The sequence below is a fragment of the Grampus griseus genome, assembly GCF_964374135.1.
Source record: "Grampus griseus genome assembly, chromosome: 15".
NCBI classification, from domain to species: domain Eukaryota; kingdom Metazoa; phylum Chordata; class Mammalia; order Artiodactyla; family Delphinidae; genus Grampus; species Grampus griseus.
Window position 1 is genome coordinate 44089211 of NC_139009.1, and position 21967 is coordinate 44111177.

The following is a 21967-nucleotide window of genomic DNA, read 5'->3' on the forward strand; positions in this document are numbered from 1 at the left end:
TTAGTTAATATAATGTTGAGTTTATTTTACCAATGCTGATAATGGCACTGAAAATGTATTGTTACTGTACTACATTGACTGTTACGTTGTACAAAGCAGTTGTAAAATCATAAACCTGTGACAGTTAATCAACTAAATGCACAGATGACATTTACTTTCTATCATTCATCTACTGCATTGGGGGTGTGAGGGAAACCTAGTCTTGCATTTAAAGCTGAAAAAATATTTCAACTCTGCAGATTATATTGTGACAGGCAATTATTCAGCCAGATACATCTTTAAAGACTGTTTAAGACAACCAATACCTAGGAAAGACATTTATAATTTACATGACAAAGATTAAGCAACAGATTTATATGTTATATAAATAAGATATAACCAAAATCCACTTTAACAACATATTGACGTTTTTATGGGATAATTATTTTATAACAGCTCTTTGAATGTAAATTTGATCAAAGAAAGCAAAACATTCATCACATTCAGCGTAAACACTTGTGTTATTCATTCAATAAAAGATCAGTAAGCAAAAATTTGACCATGTTAAGCATTTTTATTGCTAAAGTGAAATTTTCCATCGTATTTTTTCTAATGAATATAAAGTGACTAAAGTTACTCCTTCAGAGTAAAATGTATGCAACTGGCGTTCTCAATTCAAATAGCTGAAGTTTTACAATTTACTACAAAATAATTTGTAGTTTACGGTTATTAACTCTTTTCTATCCTAATACATCCAATAAATATAACACAAACCCAGTGGCTTATTACCACAAAAATTCTCAAATGGGCTAGTCACATGGGGGGAAGGGAACCCTGTATAAGAACTAGGGATGGGAGAGTATATTTTACAAAGCCTTTTGGGAGGATAAAGCAAATTCCCTTTCCTTCCAGCAGTCTATGTAGTTGTCTGAGGAGGAAAGGAAAAGAAGATACATTTAATTTTTTCCCTGAATAGGTTCTTCCTAATTCAGGAGTAGGAAAGAGCAAGAAAAGTTGGCCCAGATCCCCCTAGGTTAGGCAAGGGATTAAGTGAATCCCTAAAATTAAGTGATAAAAACTACCATATCCCTGGGGATACACAGGGCTAAGGCAGCATAGCACAGGGGTTACAAAGACAGACATGAGTTACACTATTAGACAGCCTGAGTCCAAACCTAAGCTCTCGCACTAACTAGCTGTGTGAGCTTGGGCAAGTATGTTAAATACTTTGTGCCTCAATTCCCTCCTCTATAAAATATGGATAATGGTATCTACTATGTTTTATATTAAATGAGCTAATAGTAAAAAATTTAAAATAGGACTTCCCTGGTGGCACAGTGGTTGAGAGTCCGCCTGCTGATGCAGGGGACATGGGTTCGTGCTCTGGTCTGGAAAGATCCCACATGACGCGGAGCAGCTGGGCCTGTGAGCCATGGCCGCTGAGCCTGCGCGTCCAGAGCCTGTGCTCCACAACGGGAGAGGCCACAACAGTGAGAGGCCCACGTACCGCAAAAAAAAAAAAGAACTTAAAATAGTACCTACTGTGTATCAGGCAATATTTTAAGTGTTGGTTAAAGAAATAAACTAGAAACCAGAATGGAGCATGAAGGCTGAAAGTAATGGGCAAGTAATATGGAGTCGAGTTAGTATCTTCAGTAGAAAAACACAAGAAGCATGGCTGAGAAGAAAGTGGGTGCCTTGGGAATAAGCACTAAGTGAAGTGACAGAGGAAAGGAAGCACACTGTCAGAACTGCCCACAGCTATCTAACGTGTTGGTTGGATTTACAGTAGCATTTTGGGGAGTGAATCCTAGAACGGTGAGGGGTAACTGCTGTTAGCTGTCAGGAGCCCAGACACGACAATAAAATTCACTAAGTAAAAAGTTAAGGGTATTTAAATAGCTTTGTTAATAGCTAGATATAGCATTCATTAGTGAGCGTTTCTATCTCAGTACTGAGTGTATGTGTATGTGTGCACATGTAAAAGGGGATTTGTTAGGACAAGTAAACATGCACAAATAACTTTTAAAAATTAGATTTCTCAATGAATTGTCAATAATTTTTAAATCTCATTCAATTATCTAAAAAATACAATGGATTTTTATAAAATTTTATTGAAATGGTATAGAGGGAATTGCAACAGTGAGTGATTTGACAGATAACTATGTATTAATCAGCTGCTGGAGACAGAAGTAAATACAATCGGGTACTCAAACCACTGGAAACTATAAACAAAAAGTAAAGTGGAGATCAGAACATGTATCTAAACTTTGCTTTACTTCTATATTCCTCAAACCACCTACCAGAAAGCAGTTTTTCCTCACAAGCCACATATCTGAAACATTTAGTATCAGAAAGGGATGATAGTCCTAAGCATAAAACCTCTGCTTAGTGAAAATTCTTGAATTCTATATTATGGCAGACATAATAAAAAGGTGAGATACTGGGATCCTGCCAAACAAAGATATGTTCTTCACTTACAGATGGAGAAGCCACTAGGCAGAAGATGGAGTCCCAGAAATGCAAACAAAATGTACAAGTAGGAACCACTAGTGTTGCCTGCATGAATACCAAAGAGGACCTCTTTTGAAAAGCAAAATTTAAATAACAAAATATCAGAGCACTCTTCTGCTGAAATCCAAAATCTCAGTATTTGTCTAAACATTATTTTGGTAAATGGTAATTTTTGAAGCACAAAAAAGAAATCTTCTAGATGTTTCATTGAAATTTCATAAAATACATTTAATTTTTATGCTCTTTATATTCCTAGAGACTTTTATTCTATTTCCTCATTTGACTCGAATTATCAGGCCAAAAGAGTTCTCTCACCGCTACAATTACCTTCTTGGTCCATCTAGACACATAACTCTTGAAAAGGTTGGTAAAACAGTTTTTATCCTTTTGCCCTAGAAAATTTCTGACTCAACTTTCATATAATCACTCATAGGGGATGCTCTTCTGAGAAACCACTTGAGGTAAAGAGTTATTTACTCAGCTACTTCAGAAATCAGTATTTATTGAGGGAGACTAAGTTCAAGTAGACAAGTTGCTATAGGATAGGAGTATTCAATCTACTTGACTAAGGGATGCTAGAAATCTCCAAAGCAGCTACAACCATTCTGTCACAGACATTTTAAGAGCAGCGTGAAGGATGGCCTAAGTAGAAGAAATAACCCTCTCAGGAGGGTTCACTGGCACCCATTCCTTTCTACTCCCTTCCAGCCACCTCTGACCTTTTTCCAGGACTCTATCCTTACACTCAATCTCACCATTAGCAGCCCCCCCAATTCCTTCACCCCAACCCAACCATCACAGTCAAAACACACACAATAACAACCTCCTCCCAACATACGGATCTCAAGAAATTGGGGGAAATTAAAGGTAGTACACTCACGCAAAAAGAGTAAAGTCCACATGGTAGGATTTCTTACCAAGTACTGCAGAGGAGATTCAGTGGGTCAAATCCAGCAAGCAGCAGAGATGGCAACCATTCTTTATATTTTGTCTGTGCTTTAACTGCATGACTTATAAATTCAGATATGCGGCTCCATGATGTCAATGGGCAACATTTCTTCAAAAAGTAGCGAAATACTGAAAACCTCTCATACTTCAGGCAGTATGCCAAATGAAGTTCATTTAGCTGGGCTCCATATTTCAAAAGAATATTCACAATTCCAAAGAAGTCACAGCTCCACCACAAAAAAGAAAGAAAGGAAGGAAGGAAGGAAGGAAGGAAGGAAGGGAGGGAGGGAGGGAGGAAGGGAGGGAGGAAGGAAGGAAAGAGGAAGGGAGGGAGGAAGGTAAAAGAAGGGAAGGGAAGAGAAGAGAAGTTAGATTTTCACATTAAAAAAATAATTCTTACAAAGTTAACAGTAGTTACAACTGGAAAATAAGAATAGCAAATGGGATAGTGGATGATTTTTACATGTCTCGTGGATTGAGACTAGTGGACCAGAGGAAAGGGAGGGTTTTACTTTTTAATTTACACCATTCTGCATGGTTTTTAGTTTCCAACTATGAACAAGTCGTGTCCTTAGAATTTAAAACATTTATCTTAAATAAGTTAAGTTTTAAAATTATCATTGACAAGTAGAAAACTCTTTTCAAATTGTGATTTTTTTGCACAATTAAGTATCCATAGTACAAAATATTTGCTAAACAAAGTTAATAAAACAATGTGACTGGTCCCTAAAGACAGATGATTCAGTCTAGGAATCTCCAAGATACCACTTCTTCAACAATAGCTTAGTCAATCTCCCTCTTACTTTTAAATTTCTAATGGTAAAAAGCAATCATATAGAAAAGCTTTTTTTTAATGAACAAAAATTTAACTTACAGCTTTAGATTTTTTAATTAATCTTCTTTATAAAGTGTTTTACAGAATAAATGTGTTATCATTTTATACCTATTGAATTGGTTACTTTAAAAAAGAAAACATTATCATCCAATACTGCTAAGTTGTGGTTAAAATGATTGAAAATAAGTGTAACCCTTTTATGAGAGAGCTAATTGGCAAAATGCATCAAAAGAGGGCTTCCCTGGTGGCGCAGTGGTTGAGAGTCCACCTGCCGATACAGGGGACACGCGTTCGTGCCCCGGTCCGGGAAGATCCCACATGCCGCGGAGCGGCTGGGCCAGTGAGCTATGGCCCAGCGTCCGGAGCCTGTGCTCCGCAATGGGAGAGGCCACAACAGTGAGAGGCCCACGTACCGCCAAAGAAAAAAAAAAAAAAAAAAGCATCAAAAGAGGTTTCATAGCAAAGTTATAAGGAGCACACAGACTGGAGCCAGAGTGCTCAGCCACTTACTAGCTGTGTGACTCTGAGCAAGTTATTTAAACTTTCTGGCACACAGAACTAGCATTATGTAAGTATCTGTAAAATAAAATGATATGTAAAGTAAAATACCACACAAATTAAAATACAATATAATGAACATAAATCCTGGGAATTTATCCAAGAGACAAAATAAAAAAGAAATTATATCCTATTTGCACAAATATATTAACCACAGTATTGTCTATAATTTTTTAAAAACAAATTTTTAAAAAACAGAAATTACCTAAATGTTTAACAGAGGAGCAGTAAGTGCAAAATATGAGTCATCAAAAACTACAATTCTGATGGTTGTGTGACCACATTTTAAAAACTGTTTATGATATAATTTTAACTGTAACAAAGCTCAATAAACATGTATGTTCATTACACACACAACTATGAAAGAAAATATGCAAGAATAAAATTAGTCTCCCTCTGAAACTGGCATTAATGCTATTTTAAATAACTAGAAATAAAAAAGAAATATTTCATTAATCATAGTATTATGGAACTCTACATAATGAAGTCATAAAAATAAGAGAAAATGAACATAAAACATTTAAACCATTGTCATGGGAGACCTCCTACTTCTGAGGACTTATGTATAGAACCTGAAATCAAGGTTTTAAGGCAGTTAAAACACTATATACATAAGTAAAATGTCACCTACCCCATGTAAATTTTTGTAAATCTATTTCATTTGTTCTCCAATTTGTGCTCTTTTCTTCAGTTAAAAGAGTAAACGGTAATTCTCTTTATTATTAATAATATGCATAGCAATTAGAAAAGAAAAATCTATAATTATTAAATTTCTTTATAAAAAGTAGTAAATTCATTGTCTGTCTACCATATATTGCTATTTGTTCCAGGAAACTCCCATCATTCATATCAGTGTTCTTGAAAAGAACCCTGTATGCATGTATTTTTTCTTCTGGCTCCTTTCAGATACAGGAAAGCTGAAAGAATTTGTTGCCAACAGTCCTGCACTACAAGAAATGCTAAAGGATATATTGATACTTCTGACCGATGGTTCTAAACAGTTATAACCAATATAATTGGTTTATTTCAACTACTTCGACCTCATTTAACTAGCTTCTCGTTATTACTACAGTTATTACTTGCTGATTCCACTACAGAACAATCAACACATGATATGGACTGTTGAACACATTCCAGTAAACATGTAGGTAAACAGTGGGAAAAGCTCAAGACATTGCCTCATTACAAATGTGATACATAATTCTCAAGAAGACTTAATTTTCAAGGCATCTGTGTTTACATGTATAATTCAGGGACTGGCTAAACTCTTCCCTCAAGCAATTTGAAACCATCAATGGCCTAACCATAGATACTTTAGCTCTTAAAGAGCAGTTTTTCTGCTATAGAATACAAAGGTAAACGGGAGCCCTAAATGCACCCTGTTAGATTAAGTGCTACAGATAGCTAGAGAGCCTTTTTTCTGTTTAGAATAAAACTACAAAACCAAGAGGCTTTCTTATTCAAGTTTCGAATATAGCAACGAGACGTGGCTCATGTTAAGAAAATTTTAAGGACAAGGCCACAGATAAACCAACCATCCATCTCTAAATGTGAGAGGAACATGTGCACATAATTCCCTATAATAACAAACTTTATTGAGTATGTATTCTGTACCAGAATAAATGGTATGTTAAATGTGTTACACCGAAGATTTGCCTTAATCTTCACAATCACCCTAAAAAGTAAGTTTTATTATCATCTCCACTCTAGATGTAAAAACTGGAGCTTAGTCAAGCTAGTAATTGGTAGAATTGGGATAATAATATCAAACCAAAATCTAACAGTGAATATGATAGATACAGCAAATATCTGAAATATCTCTCCTACATTATAAAAACCAAACACTTCATGAAACAGTCAAATTGAGAATTATTTTAAGGCCAGACCTATGTTTCCCAAAGTATGTTCCATGGAACACTAGTCCCTGAAAAATGATATATGAGAAAAAGCCTCCATAATGAAAATATTTGAGAAACACTTTATAATATACACTAGTCCATGAAAGGACAAATACAGGATGAACTTAAATTTTCAACTTATATGGTCAAGTGTTTTTCTTCAACCTCCAGACACCTTTCAGAAGAAGTACCCTTAGAATTAAAGCAATGGATCCAATAGTTAATCTGAAAACAGCCTAATAAAGAGAGTATAAAATGCCCCAAAAGTCTGTAAACACAGGAACAATAGTGTATTTATTGTAAAGTTCATCCCATTTTTCCAAATTTTTCAAACTTTTGTAGATTCATTCCCCCTTAGGAATTCATAAAACACAACACCATAAGAAAAATTGTTAGAAGCCCTCCAGGAAAGAAATCTAATTACCATTGCTTAACCCTGTGTTTCCCAAACTTAATTAACTAAGGAACCCTTTTAATCCTGTGTATTACCTATTAACAATGTATAGAATGAGTACTCTATAAAACACACTTTGGAAAACCCCACTCTAAATTTCTTCCAATTATCACATTGCCTTGTGTTAGAAAGGACAAGCGCATACTCCTAAAAGGCTTATGAAACTGCCTACTGCTACACTATAAACCCTTTTCCAACAAAACTACCATTTATATGGTGAATAATAAAAAAATAAACTGGAGGATCATAAAACTTTCTCAGCATACCCTGAGCTTCTGCAAAGGATATTAAGAAGGTCTCAGATACATGTACAAGCTCCAGAAACTCAAGCAACTTCGGTGCTCTATGATGACCTTGATTATTATATGTCATTGAGCAAGAAGAGTAGACCCTAAGGCTTAGATAAAACTTTGGTTACAATGTAAACTACATGGACATATGCATGTGTTTCTCTTAACACTTAATACAAATTCTCTTTCAAGCCCTGATGGAGAATTGGAAAAACTCATCAAGTCCTAGAGTAGTCCCTCCCATTTAACATAAATATCAAGAACAAATTGTGACACATTAAGAGATTCCACATTATATAACAGTGAAAATCATAAGACACGGAGAAAGAGGAGAAGTTTAAAAACTAAAAATGCGATGTCTAGACCTTATCTGGAGGCATGTACACTTTCCATCATACTGCTCTTTGAAGTTCAAAAATGTGCACAGAAACAGGCCCAGATAAAAAAACACCTTAAAAGGAAATTCAACATGCTAACAAGGTTTCTTTTAAACATATAGAAATGGGCAAATATCTTGAGACTTTTAGTTTCAATTACCCAACAAAATATCCAACTAACTTAACAGCTGAATCATCAAAAGGCCATATAATAAGTTTTACTGAATGACTTTCAGCCGTCAGCTGAAAATAAAATAAAAACATTAGGTTGTGTCAGGTGTATCCATGTGTGATATGATGACAAGAATGGACACAATTATTTTTACAAAACTAATGGGATAACAATGATTAGTATCAATTAGAAAGACAGACAAAATCAGGTCAGTTAAGCCAGGATCTCTTTCTACATTCATATAGAAAAGGCATTAATATTTATTCAAATTGTCCTGAAATTCTCAACTTCCCTCCTCTTCCACCCATTCCAGTTAAAGGAGTCTTTTTCTTCTATTTTCTCATTTGAGTTGAATTACTCAGCTATGCCCTTGAAAGACTGGCTTCATGTCACTAAAGCTGTTAACTTGTTAGCCCCAAAGGACAAAGAATGCTTTTGTATGATGGTGGAGGAGACAAGACATCTTTCTACCATGCTTTGGAGTGTGAGAAGAGCTAAGGGTCACTGCTTCAAATGGAAGCTTATCCTCTCCAAGGGATACCCAGTAAAAATGTTTCAGAATGCTAATCCTGAGCTAAAAAGTTAAATCAGCTGAATAAAATAATAAAGAAGGGAAAACTTAAAACCCAGAGCCATTATTTATATTTATTATTTTCATCACCTTTTGATATTAATTATACTATTTGTAAAAGCAGATATGTTTACTAGAACATAACAGGCCAACAGTGCAAGGAGGGTCACAAGTATTAAATTTCTAGATCTCTGAGAAATACCAGAAAACATACAAATTAAGAAAACAAAAGTTTTTGACTCATTAATACCTGGAGTCAGTTAAGTGCTGATTAAATCTTTCTACAACAATCTTACGCCAAACTAACATTATTGTAACAACACACCATTGCTATAAAAATGAAATTTCAAAACTTATACCACTAAACTTATCTCATTGTCTATTACCAACTCTGAAAATTTGAATATCTAATAATTAATTTTGGAAAATGGAGTCTTCCAAGTTCCCTGGTATCATTACTGTGACTAAAACGCAAATTCTTATTCATAATTGGTAAATGTAATATAGGAAATTCAAACATCATTTGTTAAGGAGAAACAGCACAAAAAAGTTACTTTTAAATGAAAATTTTAGTCCACGGTCCTTTTTTTTAAAATAGTAATTGTAATTAATTTAATTAATTTTAGGTATGCAACCATAGAGAATCCAAATTTTCAGATGCATACTTAATGAAAGAAATTAAAAATTAATGAATTTTTCAACTTCGATATTTTTCCGCAGACACTGGCTATATTACCCTCTGATATACTAAAACAAAACCTACTGGGAGAATGACAGTTTTCTTGCTTGATCAGCTTTACACCGAGTCCCAAAATAATCAAATGATTTTCACATTACATGTACAGTGATGACATGCAAACTAAGAGCCAGACGTTAGCTTAATAATATAGAGACTAAGAATTTAATTGATGCTCTTTTTTAGATAAATGGAGGATGGCAAAATGACTTTCTTCTCCAGAAATGAAGAGAATTAACCTTGATATTTTTCTGTGTGCCAAAAATTGTGCAATGTACTATATTTTTATACACATTAAATGTGAGCATATGTGATTATGATGCTACCATTGCTTAGATTTATTCCTTTGGGAAATGTTTCCCTGTCAATTAAATTCCCCGCAGAGTAGGTAATAACAGCAAAGATATATCAAAATTAAGCCTACTGCCATGGGCCCAGGCAAACAAAAAGTCAACTGGAAAGACTAGGAGAATGTACCCTCATAAAACAGATATTCTGACATTTTGACTTTTTTCCTTTAGACTAACAAATAGTATTTTCCAGTGACTTTTGTTACTGAAAACCTACCTTACTAATTAAAAATACATTTGGTCCAATTACAAGTTCCCACATGAAAGAAAATATCTGACAAGCCCTTTTAAAGCCACCAAAACAGATTTTAGTTATGCTCTACAGGGCCATTTTACAGAGCAAAATTGCCAAGAGTAGCAAAAAACAAAGTTTGTTACCTCATGTCTGTGACCAAAGACCACCATATGCCACACTGTTGCTTCTTTACTTTTAGTTTTCAGCAGTTTGATTATTGGTGAGCATGCTTTTCTTTGGGTTTATCCTATTTTGGTTTGCTGAGCTTCTTAAATCTATAAAACTTACATCTTTATCCAATGTTGGGAAGTTTTCGTCCATTATCAGTTCACAACCTCTTTCTCTTCCCTTCTGGACCCTAATGACATGAATGTCAACCCCAGTCATACTGTCTCTCAGGTCCCTGAGGCTCTGTTCCTTTTTGTCCCCCAAGTCGTCATCTTCTCTGTTCTTCTGTCTGGATAATTTATATTGGTCTATCTTCAAGTTGACTCTTTCCTATCAATTCCATTCTGCTATGGAGCTCATATAGTTAATTTTTCATTTCAGATTTTATATTTCTCAGTTTTAAAAAGTCCATTTGGCTCCAGTTTTTATTTCTCAGCTGAAAATATCTACCTTTCCATTTATTTCAAGTGTTTTTACTTCATTAAGCACCATTATAATAGCTGTTTTCAATTATTTAATATTTCCAACATCTAGATCATCTCAGGGTTGACACCTGTTAATTGTCTTTTCCCTCTAAAACTGGTCATATTTTCTGGTTCTTCATATGTCAAGTCATTTTAGACTGTATCCTGGACATTACAAACAGTAACGCTGTGTGTAAACTCTAGGCCTGGGTCCTGTTATAATCTTTTGAATATAATACTGATTGTGTTTGTTTATTTTAGCAGGCATATAACCTAGTTAGGTTTAGACTACAATTTCTTTTTCACCTCTACAGACTGCTGGTTCAGTTCTCAAGCCTTTGCTATGCTGCTTTGCGTCTGGCCCCATGAAATGTACCATTCAGGGGCCTGAGACTTGGGTGATAGTTCAAATCTTTTCAATGTCTGTCCTGTGCATTCAAAGCTTGGATGGGCTCTGGACATATGCAGGTTTGTACACAGAATTAAGAGAACCCCTTCTCCAGCTCTCTCTTCTCCAGGACTCCCCTCATACGCTCTGTCCCACAGGGTTCTATTTACCTGATTCCTCAGGCCAGAAAAACATTAATTTTAAGGTGTTTCGGGGTTAACAGGGGTACTGCTATGGTTTAATATGTTTAATTTAAATTACACTTATAAGATGATGAGGCATGAGCTTAGGTGCTGTGATCAGGACCAAAAATATTCCTCCAAAAGTAAGATGAACACTAAAACAGATCATTGCTATATTGGACACACAGACATACAACTATACAAAACTATACAAAACCATTACATTCTGATCAAATAAAAAAATGTTCAGGGGCTTCCCTGGTGGCGCAGTGGTTAAGAATCCGCCTGGCAATGCAGGGGACACGGGTTCGATCCCTGGCTGGGGACGATCCCACATGCTGTGGAGCAACTAAGCCCGTGCGCCACAACTACTGAGCCTGCGCTCTAGAGCCTGCGAGCCACAACTACTGAGCCCACGCGCCAAAACCATTGAAGCCTGCGCCACAACCACTGAAGCTCGCGCGCCTAAAGCCTGTGCTCCACAACAAGAGAAGCCATTGCAATGAGAAGCCTGCACACCTCAACGAAGAGTAGCCCCCGCTCGCCACAGCTAGAGAAAGCCCGCACACTTCAACGGAGACCCAAGGCAACCAAAAATAAATAAATTTATTAAAAAAATATTCAATTCTGATCTAATAATAAAATACAATGGAGATAGATATGTACAGAGAAAGGTAAATGAATCAACTAAAGTCATCAGTACAGCCCTAGTGAGGTAAACTAAAATAATTAGGGCTCCTCTGTTTATAAAGACAAAACCTAAGGAGGTATACCATGAAATCATGAAAGATATGCATAGAGTGGATCCCAGATATTCAGATTAACTAAAACCCCAGATACTCAGATTAACCAAAACCCCAAATACTCAGAGTACAGTGTATACATAGAAGCTTAAATTCAGAACAAATGAAATGAACTACTATTTTACATAGCAAATATTACAAGATGGTAGAGACTGAAAAGCTTAGCAAATAAGTTTTTGATAAATGTTTAAATTAAGTCATAGCTAGCAATCCATAATAGTGAATTCAGGAAAGCCAATGAAATTTGAGGTAAGCTTGCAAACTCTTTTGCGTCATTAAAAAACAACAGCAACTACCTGCACAACTTAGTCCATTATTGCATGGACAGATTTTACTCAATATGGCTTTTCTTACACATAGCCTTATTCTTACCGTCTATTTAAAAACCTTAGGAGTCTTATAGACAAGTCTTGGCCAGAATCTAATCAATAATCTATCAGTAATTCTTCATTTATTCTACTCACAGCATCATGGCAGATAAGCAAAAGAAATATTTAAAAAAATTTTAGGGCTTCCTTGGTGGCACAGTGGTTGAGAGTCCGCCTGCTGATGCAGGGGACACGGATTCGTGCCCCGGTCCGGGAGGATCCCACATGCCACGGAGCGGCTAGGCCCGTGAGTCATGGCCGCTGAGCCTGCGCGTCCGGAGCCTGTGCTCCGCAACGGGAGAGGCCACAACAATGAGAGGCCCGCGTACCGCAAAAAAAAAAAAAAAATTTTAAACTGAGTGTGACCTACAGAAATAAACGCTACATACCAAATACATTAAAAATGCAGGAATATCTAGAAAACTAAAGTTTTATTTTAGGTTCATAACAAGTCTTGTAAATATAAATTTCAAATGATAAATAGCCTGACACAGGGTCAATATCATACTTGACAAAGATATTTTTAACTTTTTTATCTTTTTGCCTCCCAGCTTTACTGAGGTATAACTGACAAATAACATTGTAAGATAGTTAAAGTATATAATGTGGTGATTTGACATACACATACATTGTGAAAACATTCATCACCTCAAATATTTACCTCTTTTTTTTAAGAGCATTTAAGTTGTACTCTTAGCAAATTTCAATTATATAATACAGTCACATTATAACTACAGTCACCACATTATACATTAAATCTTCAGCCCTTATTCATTGTGCAACTTAAAGTTTGTTTTAATTCTTAAATTGTTTTGAAGACCAAGGATATCAGAGAATTCCTGCATTTACTTTAATATATTGAAAGTATGCTCTAAAATTGCTACACCAAAAATATAATCCAGAGCCAAAGAAAGAAGGAAAAAAATCTGACATTATCACCTAATTTTTATTATAGTTTGACTTAACAAGGTGCATCACAGAAGGCTTTTGTTTTTGTCTGGTTTTTGTTTTTAAGTTAAAAATTTAGCTCTAAGACATACTGCTTCACAAAAGAAAGTCATTTGGAAATACATCTCCATATAGCAAAAAAGAATAAAAATACAGCAAATATACATACTCCTTTTGGAAAGCCATACACATGGGAGAACTGAATCCGAAGACGAGGCACATCTGGGCATCTGGGCGGTAGCCAGACTGGAGCAACATTTCTAGGCACTCTTCATGCCCTCCAAACACTGCTGAGTACACAGGACTCACTTTGTTTGGCCCAGTGTCACAGACCCGGTTAGTAAGTGGTATTAACAAGTCCAAGATTCTGCAAATACACAAATTCAGGGGTATATAATGCTTTTATATGTACATAAGTGCAGACATTTCTACAGCACATATTTTGAGTCACCCACTGATTGATTTTAAAAAGTCTTTCTGTCTTCAGTGTACTTTCTATCTACAGTAAATTATTACAAGCTACATACTCTGAAATGTTACACTCATTATTGTTGCTTAATAGAAAGATCCTTAAAGGTATCTGAAGCAGAGCTAAATAACATTCCCATAAAAGTAAACAGATAACACACAGTCCTTTATTTTTCACGAATTATTTACCTTCCCACCAACAACCACCTTCCTCCCCAAAATTCAAATTTTATATTAGATATTTTAGGATCTAATAAATTTTTTAAAACTTCATTATACTAAATATAAACTTGTTATCAAGAAAACAAGTTATTTTCCTTCATAGAGTAGCAACCAAAGTTTTATTTTTCTAATCAGTAAGAATTTTTTGGGAGGGAGGGAGACGCAAGAGGGAAGAGATATGGGAACATATGTATATGTATAACTGATTCACTTTGTTATAAAGCAGAAACTAACACACCATTGTAAAGCAATTATACCCCAATAAAGATGTTAAAAAAAAAAAAGAATTTTTTAAGATGGTGAGTGACATGAAATGAATAGTATTGTCATGAGGAAGAAGTCAGAAATTCTGCTAAAATATTGTATTCTCAGAAAAGAAGATGAGCTCTTTAAATATTAAGGCAGATTTATTTAAAAATTGAGAATAAATTAAGAATTGATAACATTCTTTCTCTTTGCTACTTTTCCTTAGGTAAGGTAGGACTAAGATAATATTTAAGGAGAACTTATATTTCACCATGAAGGAAATCATCAGTGACAAACAGAATTCTCAAAATTGAGAACAAATGAGGACAAATTCTCAAGAGGGTTTTGGTATCAATTTAAAGCTCAGAGTATAATTGTACCTAAGATTTATGATTAAATAAACAATCAACAGTTAAGAAAAACATCAAATTTTTAAGCCTAAGTACTTTGTTAAAATAAAGAATCTGTTTAGTGTCTCTCATATGTAATAAATGTGCTAAATTTTTTTAAATGAGTTGGAAAAATTATACTCTTCAACAGGGCACAAACATGATTACAAATATCTTTAAGGAAATAGTAAAATACCATGCCACCTAGTGGCATAATAACCCAATTACAGCATCTGTTTTCCTACTATGTATACATACTAAAGACAAGACCATTTCACTATTACTTTTTAATTAAATAATACTAACAAGAGCTATAAAATTATTATTGTAGTAGTATAACTCTAAAAACTTTAAATATATATTTAAAAAAACTGTACCAATCTATGTTAAGACAGGCTGCCATATTCTCACAGGTATAACCAGGTTTAATAATTTCTGAGATTCCTGGAACCCCCAATTTCAGGGAGTTCCAACTTTCGTTAAGTCTCTCTCTCTTCAGACAATACCAAAAATTTCATTGGAATTTCTGGCTAAGGAAGAAGAGTAATAGAAGCAGGGGAAAGTACCAAGTTGAATTTGAAATAAGACAAAGAGAAGTCCAGTCAAAGGGTTCAAGATGTGGAGGACTACCCAGTCCACACAGAAGAGATCACAAACTCAAAACATTCCTGGGGCCAAGGAGGTAACAAAACTAAGTTGAATAAAGCCATCAGATCAATACCTAAAGATGCCTGGGACAAAACTGGAAAGGAGTGGGAGAGTACAGCCACAGCTTAAGAAGTCAGAGAGAAGACTTACCCTGAGAAAGCCCCTGGGGCCACTCTGCCTCACACTAGGAAAGGGCAAGACTACGAGTTGCTGGGATTGCAAGGGGGACAAATGTGGGGGGTGGATCTAGTCACCCAGCAGATCAGTAGGGAAGGCAATACCAAGGGTTATGCCTGGAGGTAAAGGGTCTGGCCCAGAAGATCTATTTCTATTACCTTTGAATTATGAGAACATTTTTATTTTCCATTTTTAACACTTACTTTGTATGGCCCATTTGTGCGGCTGCATGAATAGGTAACTGCCAATTATCCTCATTACAGTAAAGATCAGGATCTGCCCCACTGGAAAGCAAAAGCTCCACACATTCTGTGTGGCCCTCTTGAGCAGCAATGAACAAGGGAGTAGCTTTGTCCAAGGCTTGACAATTGACATTTGCACCTAAAATAAACATTTAACATATAACCCTCCTTAATGCAAAAAATAATAATAATAATTAACAAAAATTTCAAAGCAGTTGCCTTAAAAGGGTTTCAGAGTACAATAGCTTTTCTTCCTTAGTGGATACTGTTGTTAAAACATATTAATTTTTATAACTTATTGGTAATCATTTACATTGTTTTTACTTTTATGTCAGCATGAAAACAAGTGATTAATATTTTAGAATTCATTTTTAAGCTAAAATAAGAAACTTATTCAATGAAGGATTCATTTCATTCCAACAAGCACTCTGAAGGTCCAGTAAGCAATCATTTAAAAAAGGAAAAATGCAAACCATCAAATATGGATAACATTTCTGATCATTACTGGAAGGATAAGAAAAAAATCTAAATTATGAGACTTTACAGATGCCACTAATTGATTCAGGCTAAGATTTGTGAAAAAAAAATTCCAGTAGATATGATATACATGGGGGCTATGCCTTTAAACTAATGTTGACTATACTCTTCATTATATCACTTTTCTTCATGACCAGTGCATGATAAACAGAGCCCACATTAAAAGGAAAAAGGTCTATTTAAATGGGTTTCTAAGCTGATCTTTTTAAGCATAAATCTAATCAATTATTTAGACCCAAGTGTACAAAGATGTGAAAAAGTTTAGTGACCTCAATTTTTGTGAAGGTTTCAAAAATAGCAGACTTCCTCAAACTTTTCTCATTGACAAATAATGTGTTAAGTATGCTAAGTATGGTGTTAATACATGACCATGAGAATTTTTAAATTTCTGGAATACAGCTCAGTGAAAAATCATCATCATCAAGGGGGAAAAGACTCCTTTTTTATTTAAACGGATGTTCCATAAATATACCTTGAATAAACCGAAGCCCTGAAATTGGTAAAAACAATGCAAAACACAAATGGTAACTTAGAGTTTATGGAACTGTCAGAAATTCCAACTGGATATTCAACATGTCTAGATACACAGAATATTCCTGATTTGTACAAGGTGGCTTCACCTACTGTCAGCCTCAGAAAGAAATGAACACTATAACTGAGAAAATACTAAGTCAAAAAAGAAACCTACTTACTTTCTCTTTTAAGCAATGTTTTGTTTTGATTGACAATTTCAATGTATAAGGAAGAATAAGGAACTAGACCTTGTAAGATTACAGGTAGAAAAGTTGGGAAAATGAGAGATAATTCACTGAAAGGAAAGTCACTTTAAAGAGTTAGAAACATGTATAGTTACATTATAAACATACCTACATACCTTTTCAACTTGCCATTCATAACTATTCAGAGAGGAGAAGAAAAAAAGAACAAAGGAAAACAAAACAGGTGCTTAGTGTTCCAGGAGACAGGCTCAGCATGAGGAGTCATTAGCTGCAGTTTAACCTATTTCATTCTAAATATTACCTACACACTAATAACTGGAACTTACAGACTGGAAGTCGCAGAATACATCATGACAGTCCTTGGGAAGGTACAACATAGAAGAAGGAAGATGAGAAATCACAAGTCCTGGATCCAAGTCCTGATTCTGCCAGGGAATACTTTCTAGCTCTTTGGCAAGGCACTTAAATGCTCAGAGCCTGGGATTCTTTTTTTTTTTAATTAATTAATTAATTAATTTATTTGGCTGTGTCAGGTCTTAGTTGCAGCATGCAGGTTCTTCTTTAGTTGTGGCATGTGGGCTCCAGAGCACACTGGCTCAGTAGTTGCAGCATGCAGCCTCTCTAGTTGTGGTGCATGGGCTCTGCAGTTGTGGCACACGGGCCCAGATGCCCTGTGGCATGTGGGATCCTAGCTCCTCAACCAGGGATCAAACCCATGTCCCCTGCATTAGAAGGCGGATTCCTAACCACTGGACCACCAGGGGAGTCCCCAAGCCTGGGATTCTTTTTTTTTTTTTTTTTTTTTTTGCGGTACGCGGGCCTCTCACTGTTGTGGCCTCTCCTGTTGCGGAGCACAGGCTCTGGACGTGCAGGCTCAGCGGCCATGGCTCACAGGCCCAGCCGCTCCGCGGCACGTGGGATCTTCCCGGACCGGGGCACGAACCTGCGTCCCCTGCATCGGCAGGCGGACGCTCAACCACTGCGCCACCAGGGAAGCCCCTGGGATTCTTAATACAAAAAAAAAAAAAAAAAAAAAAGCTTGAACAAATGATTTGGGGGATTCTCTCAACTTTAAACTTTGTTTTGGTAATTTATTAAAAGTTTAGGTATTACAGAAGATATGTGAAAAGTCTAAGTATTAAAAAAAAATTGTGTGGTGGCAAATCTGGTGTATTTCCCATCGCTCCTGACTATCCATGCTTCGTCAGGTTAGCAGTGTGAGTGCACACGCAGTGTCTGGAAGAACTGAAAAGCTCTTACATAACAAAAGTTTCTGGTCACAGAAATGTCACACAGAGTAAGAATGCCACCTCAACACCATCCTCTCTGACAATGCTGAATGTGTAATCATTGTCACTGAGAATCCTTTAACAGGCTTCTGTTGCTATTTATTAACATAATAAAGTATAAACATGCTTTGAAATAAATCCATTTAAATATCACACAATTGATCAAAACATACAACTCAAAGGGTTAATATACAAAATAACTATCTAAAAAATTAATTAAGCCTATACTAGTCTTTTTTTTTCTTGTACCCTAGAAAGTTGGAATTGCTCAGGTCCCTATAATAAAGGACAGCACCATCATTTAACTTGCCGATAAACCTGCTTTAATGATAGATCATTATGGTCCTACTCAGATAAATTAATAGTTGCGCAATGTATTATGTTAGTAATAGAGACTTAGTAACCAGGCTTATAAATGAACTTGTATGTACTCTTATTTACCACTAACATAAAAGACCATAAATTCCAGAACCTGATTTATATCTGGTCAAGAATTACTCTTCCTAAGAAGATACAAAGTTAAAACTCATGATCTTAACAGTGTAAAGGCTAATGGATTAGTCTTACCCAATGAATTAGTCTTACCCGATGATATAAGTATGCTCAAGCTTTCTAGCTTGCCATACTGAGCAGCCACAAATAGAGGTGTGATTCCAAAGTCATCCTGGCATTCCTTGTTTGCTCCTTTTTTAAGAAGCAATTTTATGATCTCAGCATTTTCCTAAGGCACAGATTCATATTTTAAATAAGAGAAAACAAAGAAAATAGAAGATATCTTTTTTATTGTTGTGTGTGTGTATATTTTTTATCCTCACTAAAGGAAAAAAGTGTATTGGTGGATGGGAAGAAAGTGTTAAACAATCAGATTATTCTGTACCTTTAGCTAGAACATTAAACATAAACAGATAAAACACTGGGAATCTCTAGGAATTATAATCCTTATAAAATCCTGCAAAATTAGTTTGCAAGTACAAGCACTAAGATGTCATCACAGTTTCTAAACACAGTGCTATAAATAAAATAAGCCATTGCTATCAATTTATATCCCAAATATTCTGATGGTCTCTTAACTATGCTATCAACATTTGAAAAACTTAGATAATCCCTGCAGCCCAAAGCTACTAGAACTACTAGAGCAGTTGGCTTATTCAGAATGACGTTAGCATTTAGACTGCCTTTTCTGTACTGCACTAACCATCATAAATCACAGGCAAGCAGGAAGCAAAAACTGTATTGAACTGTCATTTTAAAAGGGTAAAACACACAATTTACAAGGAAATGAAATAATAAATTCAGAGTTTACCTGAAAAGTAGCCTGGTGCAAGGTGTTCCATCCACACATAGAATGGGATCCATTAACATTTGCTCCATATCGAAGTAGCAGCCTTAACACATCTATCTGTCCATTTTCAACAGCTGCAATACAACAGTCAAAAAAATTATTGTCAGTAAAAAGCCATGTTTGTAGGACTGGGCACTTCGGTGATGTTACCATCACTTATTCAGCTTCGAACTCACAATACTGTGATCATTCCTATCAACAAATCAAAACATATATGTACTCCTTATGCAATTCCAAAACATTTATCACAATTGTCTTAGCCCAAACCCATTAATATATACATTCTTTTGGTACACATATAAAATTATTTTCAATTGTATCTTAAAAGATACAAAGGAAATGGAAGCAGGAGGCAAACATATTCTCTTTGATAATGGAGATAATATGTGTTTCTATTTTGTTAAAAATGCAATTGGGAGGGGGATGGGATAAATGGGTCAGAAGAAACAGCAGCAGTGTGGAGAAACAGTCTCAAAAGAATTGAAAGGTTGGCTATTACCATCTGATCACAAATGACAATAGTAAATGACAAGCAAACTGAAAGCACAATACTACAAGTCTGCATCTTAGATATTTTTACCATAATAAACAACAATCATTGTTAAAATGATGTTCTTATATCAACCAATGAAAATTTAGTAGAATCTGTTTCACATCCAATTCATACATCATTATCAGTGACTGCTGGCAAAAATCACTCCATAGCCAAAAGCCTGAGTTGAAGATTATCAGGTTGTCAGTGGTGATATATGAAACAGAGTTTAGATAAGTTTGTTTCCATTAATTAGGGAGACCTTCTAAAAATGAAAGTCGAAAAAATTTGTTTTGATTATTAAATACGCTATAGAAATCAGACAGAGAGAAAATTTTTAATATCATAAATACATTAAGATATCTGATGTCTGCATCTCTAGTGAAAAAAATTTCTCAATGGCAAAATGGCATTTTTACAGCTCTTGCTAATTATTTCAAAATAAGGCAAATGGTTAAGCAATGGTTAATCGTTAAGAAATAGTGGTTTAGGGACTTCCCTGGTGGCACAGTGGTTAAGAATCCACCTGCAAATGCAGGGGACACAGGTCCAAGCCCTGGTCCAGGAAGATCCCACATGCTGCGGAGCAACTAAGCCCATGCGGCACAACTACTGAGCCTGCGCTCTACAGCCACAACTACTGAGCCTGTGTGCCACAACTACTGAAGCCCGCGCACCTATAACCCGTGCTCCGCCATAGGAGAAGCCACTGTAATGAGAAGCCCACACACCACAACGAAGAGTTGCCCCCGCTCACCACAACTAGAGAAAGCCTGTGCACAGCAACAAAGACCCAACACAGCCAAAAATAAAATATTAAATAAATAAATAAACCTTTAAAAAAAAAGAAATAGTGGTTTAGAAAAGTGTATTTACAGCTTACATCCTACTACCAAAGCCTCTCCTTTGGAAGAGTTGGGTTAACTTCTTTGTCCTTATATAATAAGTTACCAAATTGGAGACAGAGTGGGAACCATACTGTGACCAAGTATATTATACTTCAATGAAAGTTATATAAAAAAAAAACCCAGACTCGAACTTACTATTTGTTTGCCTCCTTATCATTAGTAAAGTACGCTTGAGGAGAGAAACTGTGTTCCGTTCCCCTTACGTGCCCAGTGCCAATCGCAAACAGAAGACAGGCAATAAATAAGCACTGACTCAGGAAATGAAAAATAAATGTCTAAAATAAAATATGATTTTCTTTTTAAGAATTCATTCCTCTCCAAACAGAACAGCCTTCAGAACTATACTTCTGGATATGACAAAATAACTGGTACTAAACTAGCCATCATAAGAGTGGGAAATATACATAAAGCAACTTTTTCTAGCATTAAACCATGGGTAAAAGACTGGTTCCTAAGGAAAGGGAAACACATGAGGTGAGCCCCATGATCACCCCAGCTTTCTGCCTGGGGACATTTCTGGATTATGGTGCAATGAGCTGAAGCCCAAGCACAGTAAGGATAAGGTTGAAGAAAGAATACTCCAAGCAGAGGAAATGGTCCAAGCAGAGTGAAGCAGTCCGCTGAACTAAGGAGGAAAATATCAGAGTTTAAGCAGTTGAAATCGGTGGGGCAAACCCCAAGAGAAAAGAGAACTGTGTGGAGGGGAGGCCCCACTGTGGAAGTTCTCCAAGAATCCTTGCCTGAGGTCTGGGCTACACATGTACAAGGCAAGATGAAGCTTACCAGAGAACTGCTAAAGGGTTAAGAATGGAACAGAGGTAAGCAGAAGACTGCTGAGGGGCAATGGAACTCCTAGGAGTTCTGGCCCAGTCAGAGTGGTGAAACCACACTGATACTTTGATAGCTTGTTAACACTCTGGGCATCCAACTGAGACACCCAAAAGGCAGAGCCCTAGGAATAAAGACCACATCTGAGACTAAGGCCTACTCTAGACCTGCTCTAAGGAAGC

The 21967-nt window shown here is 35.9% G+C and overlaps 1 protein-coding gene across 2 annotated transcripts in view; it reads right to left on the minus strand.

The window, feature by feature from the left end:
• ASB3 (ankyrin repeat and SOCS box containing 3) overlaps positions 1-21967 on the minus strand; it is a 93778-nt gene that overhangs the window by 17496 nt on the left and 54315 nt on the right. For both annotated transcript variants that reach the window (XM_082672500.1, XM_082672499.1), the window contains 5 exons: positions 19479-19591; positions 18761-18896; positions 15592-15769; positions 13408-13605; positions 3411-3668 (listed from right to left, as the gene is read on the minus strand). In XM_082672500.1, the coding sequence (XP_082528626.1) occupies positions 3411-3668; positions 13408-13605; positions 15592-15769; positions 18761-18896; positions 19479-19591 (883 nt within the window). The remainder of the gene's footprint in view (positions 1-3410; positions 3669-13407; positions 13606-15591; positions 15770-18760; positions 18897-19478; positions 19592-21967) is intronic.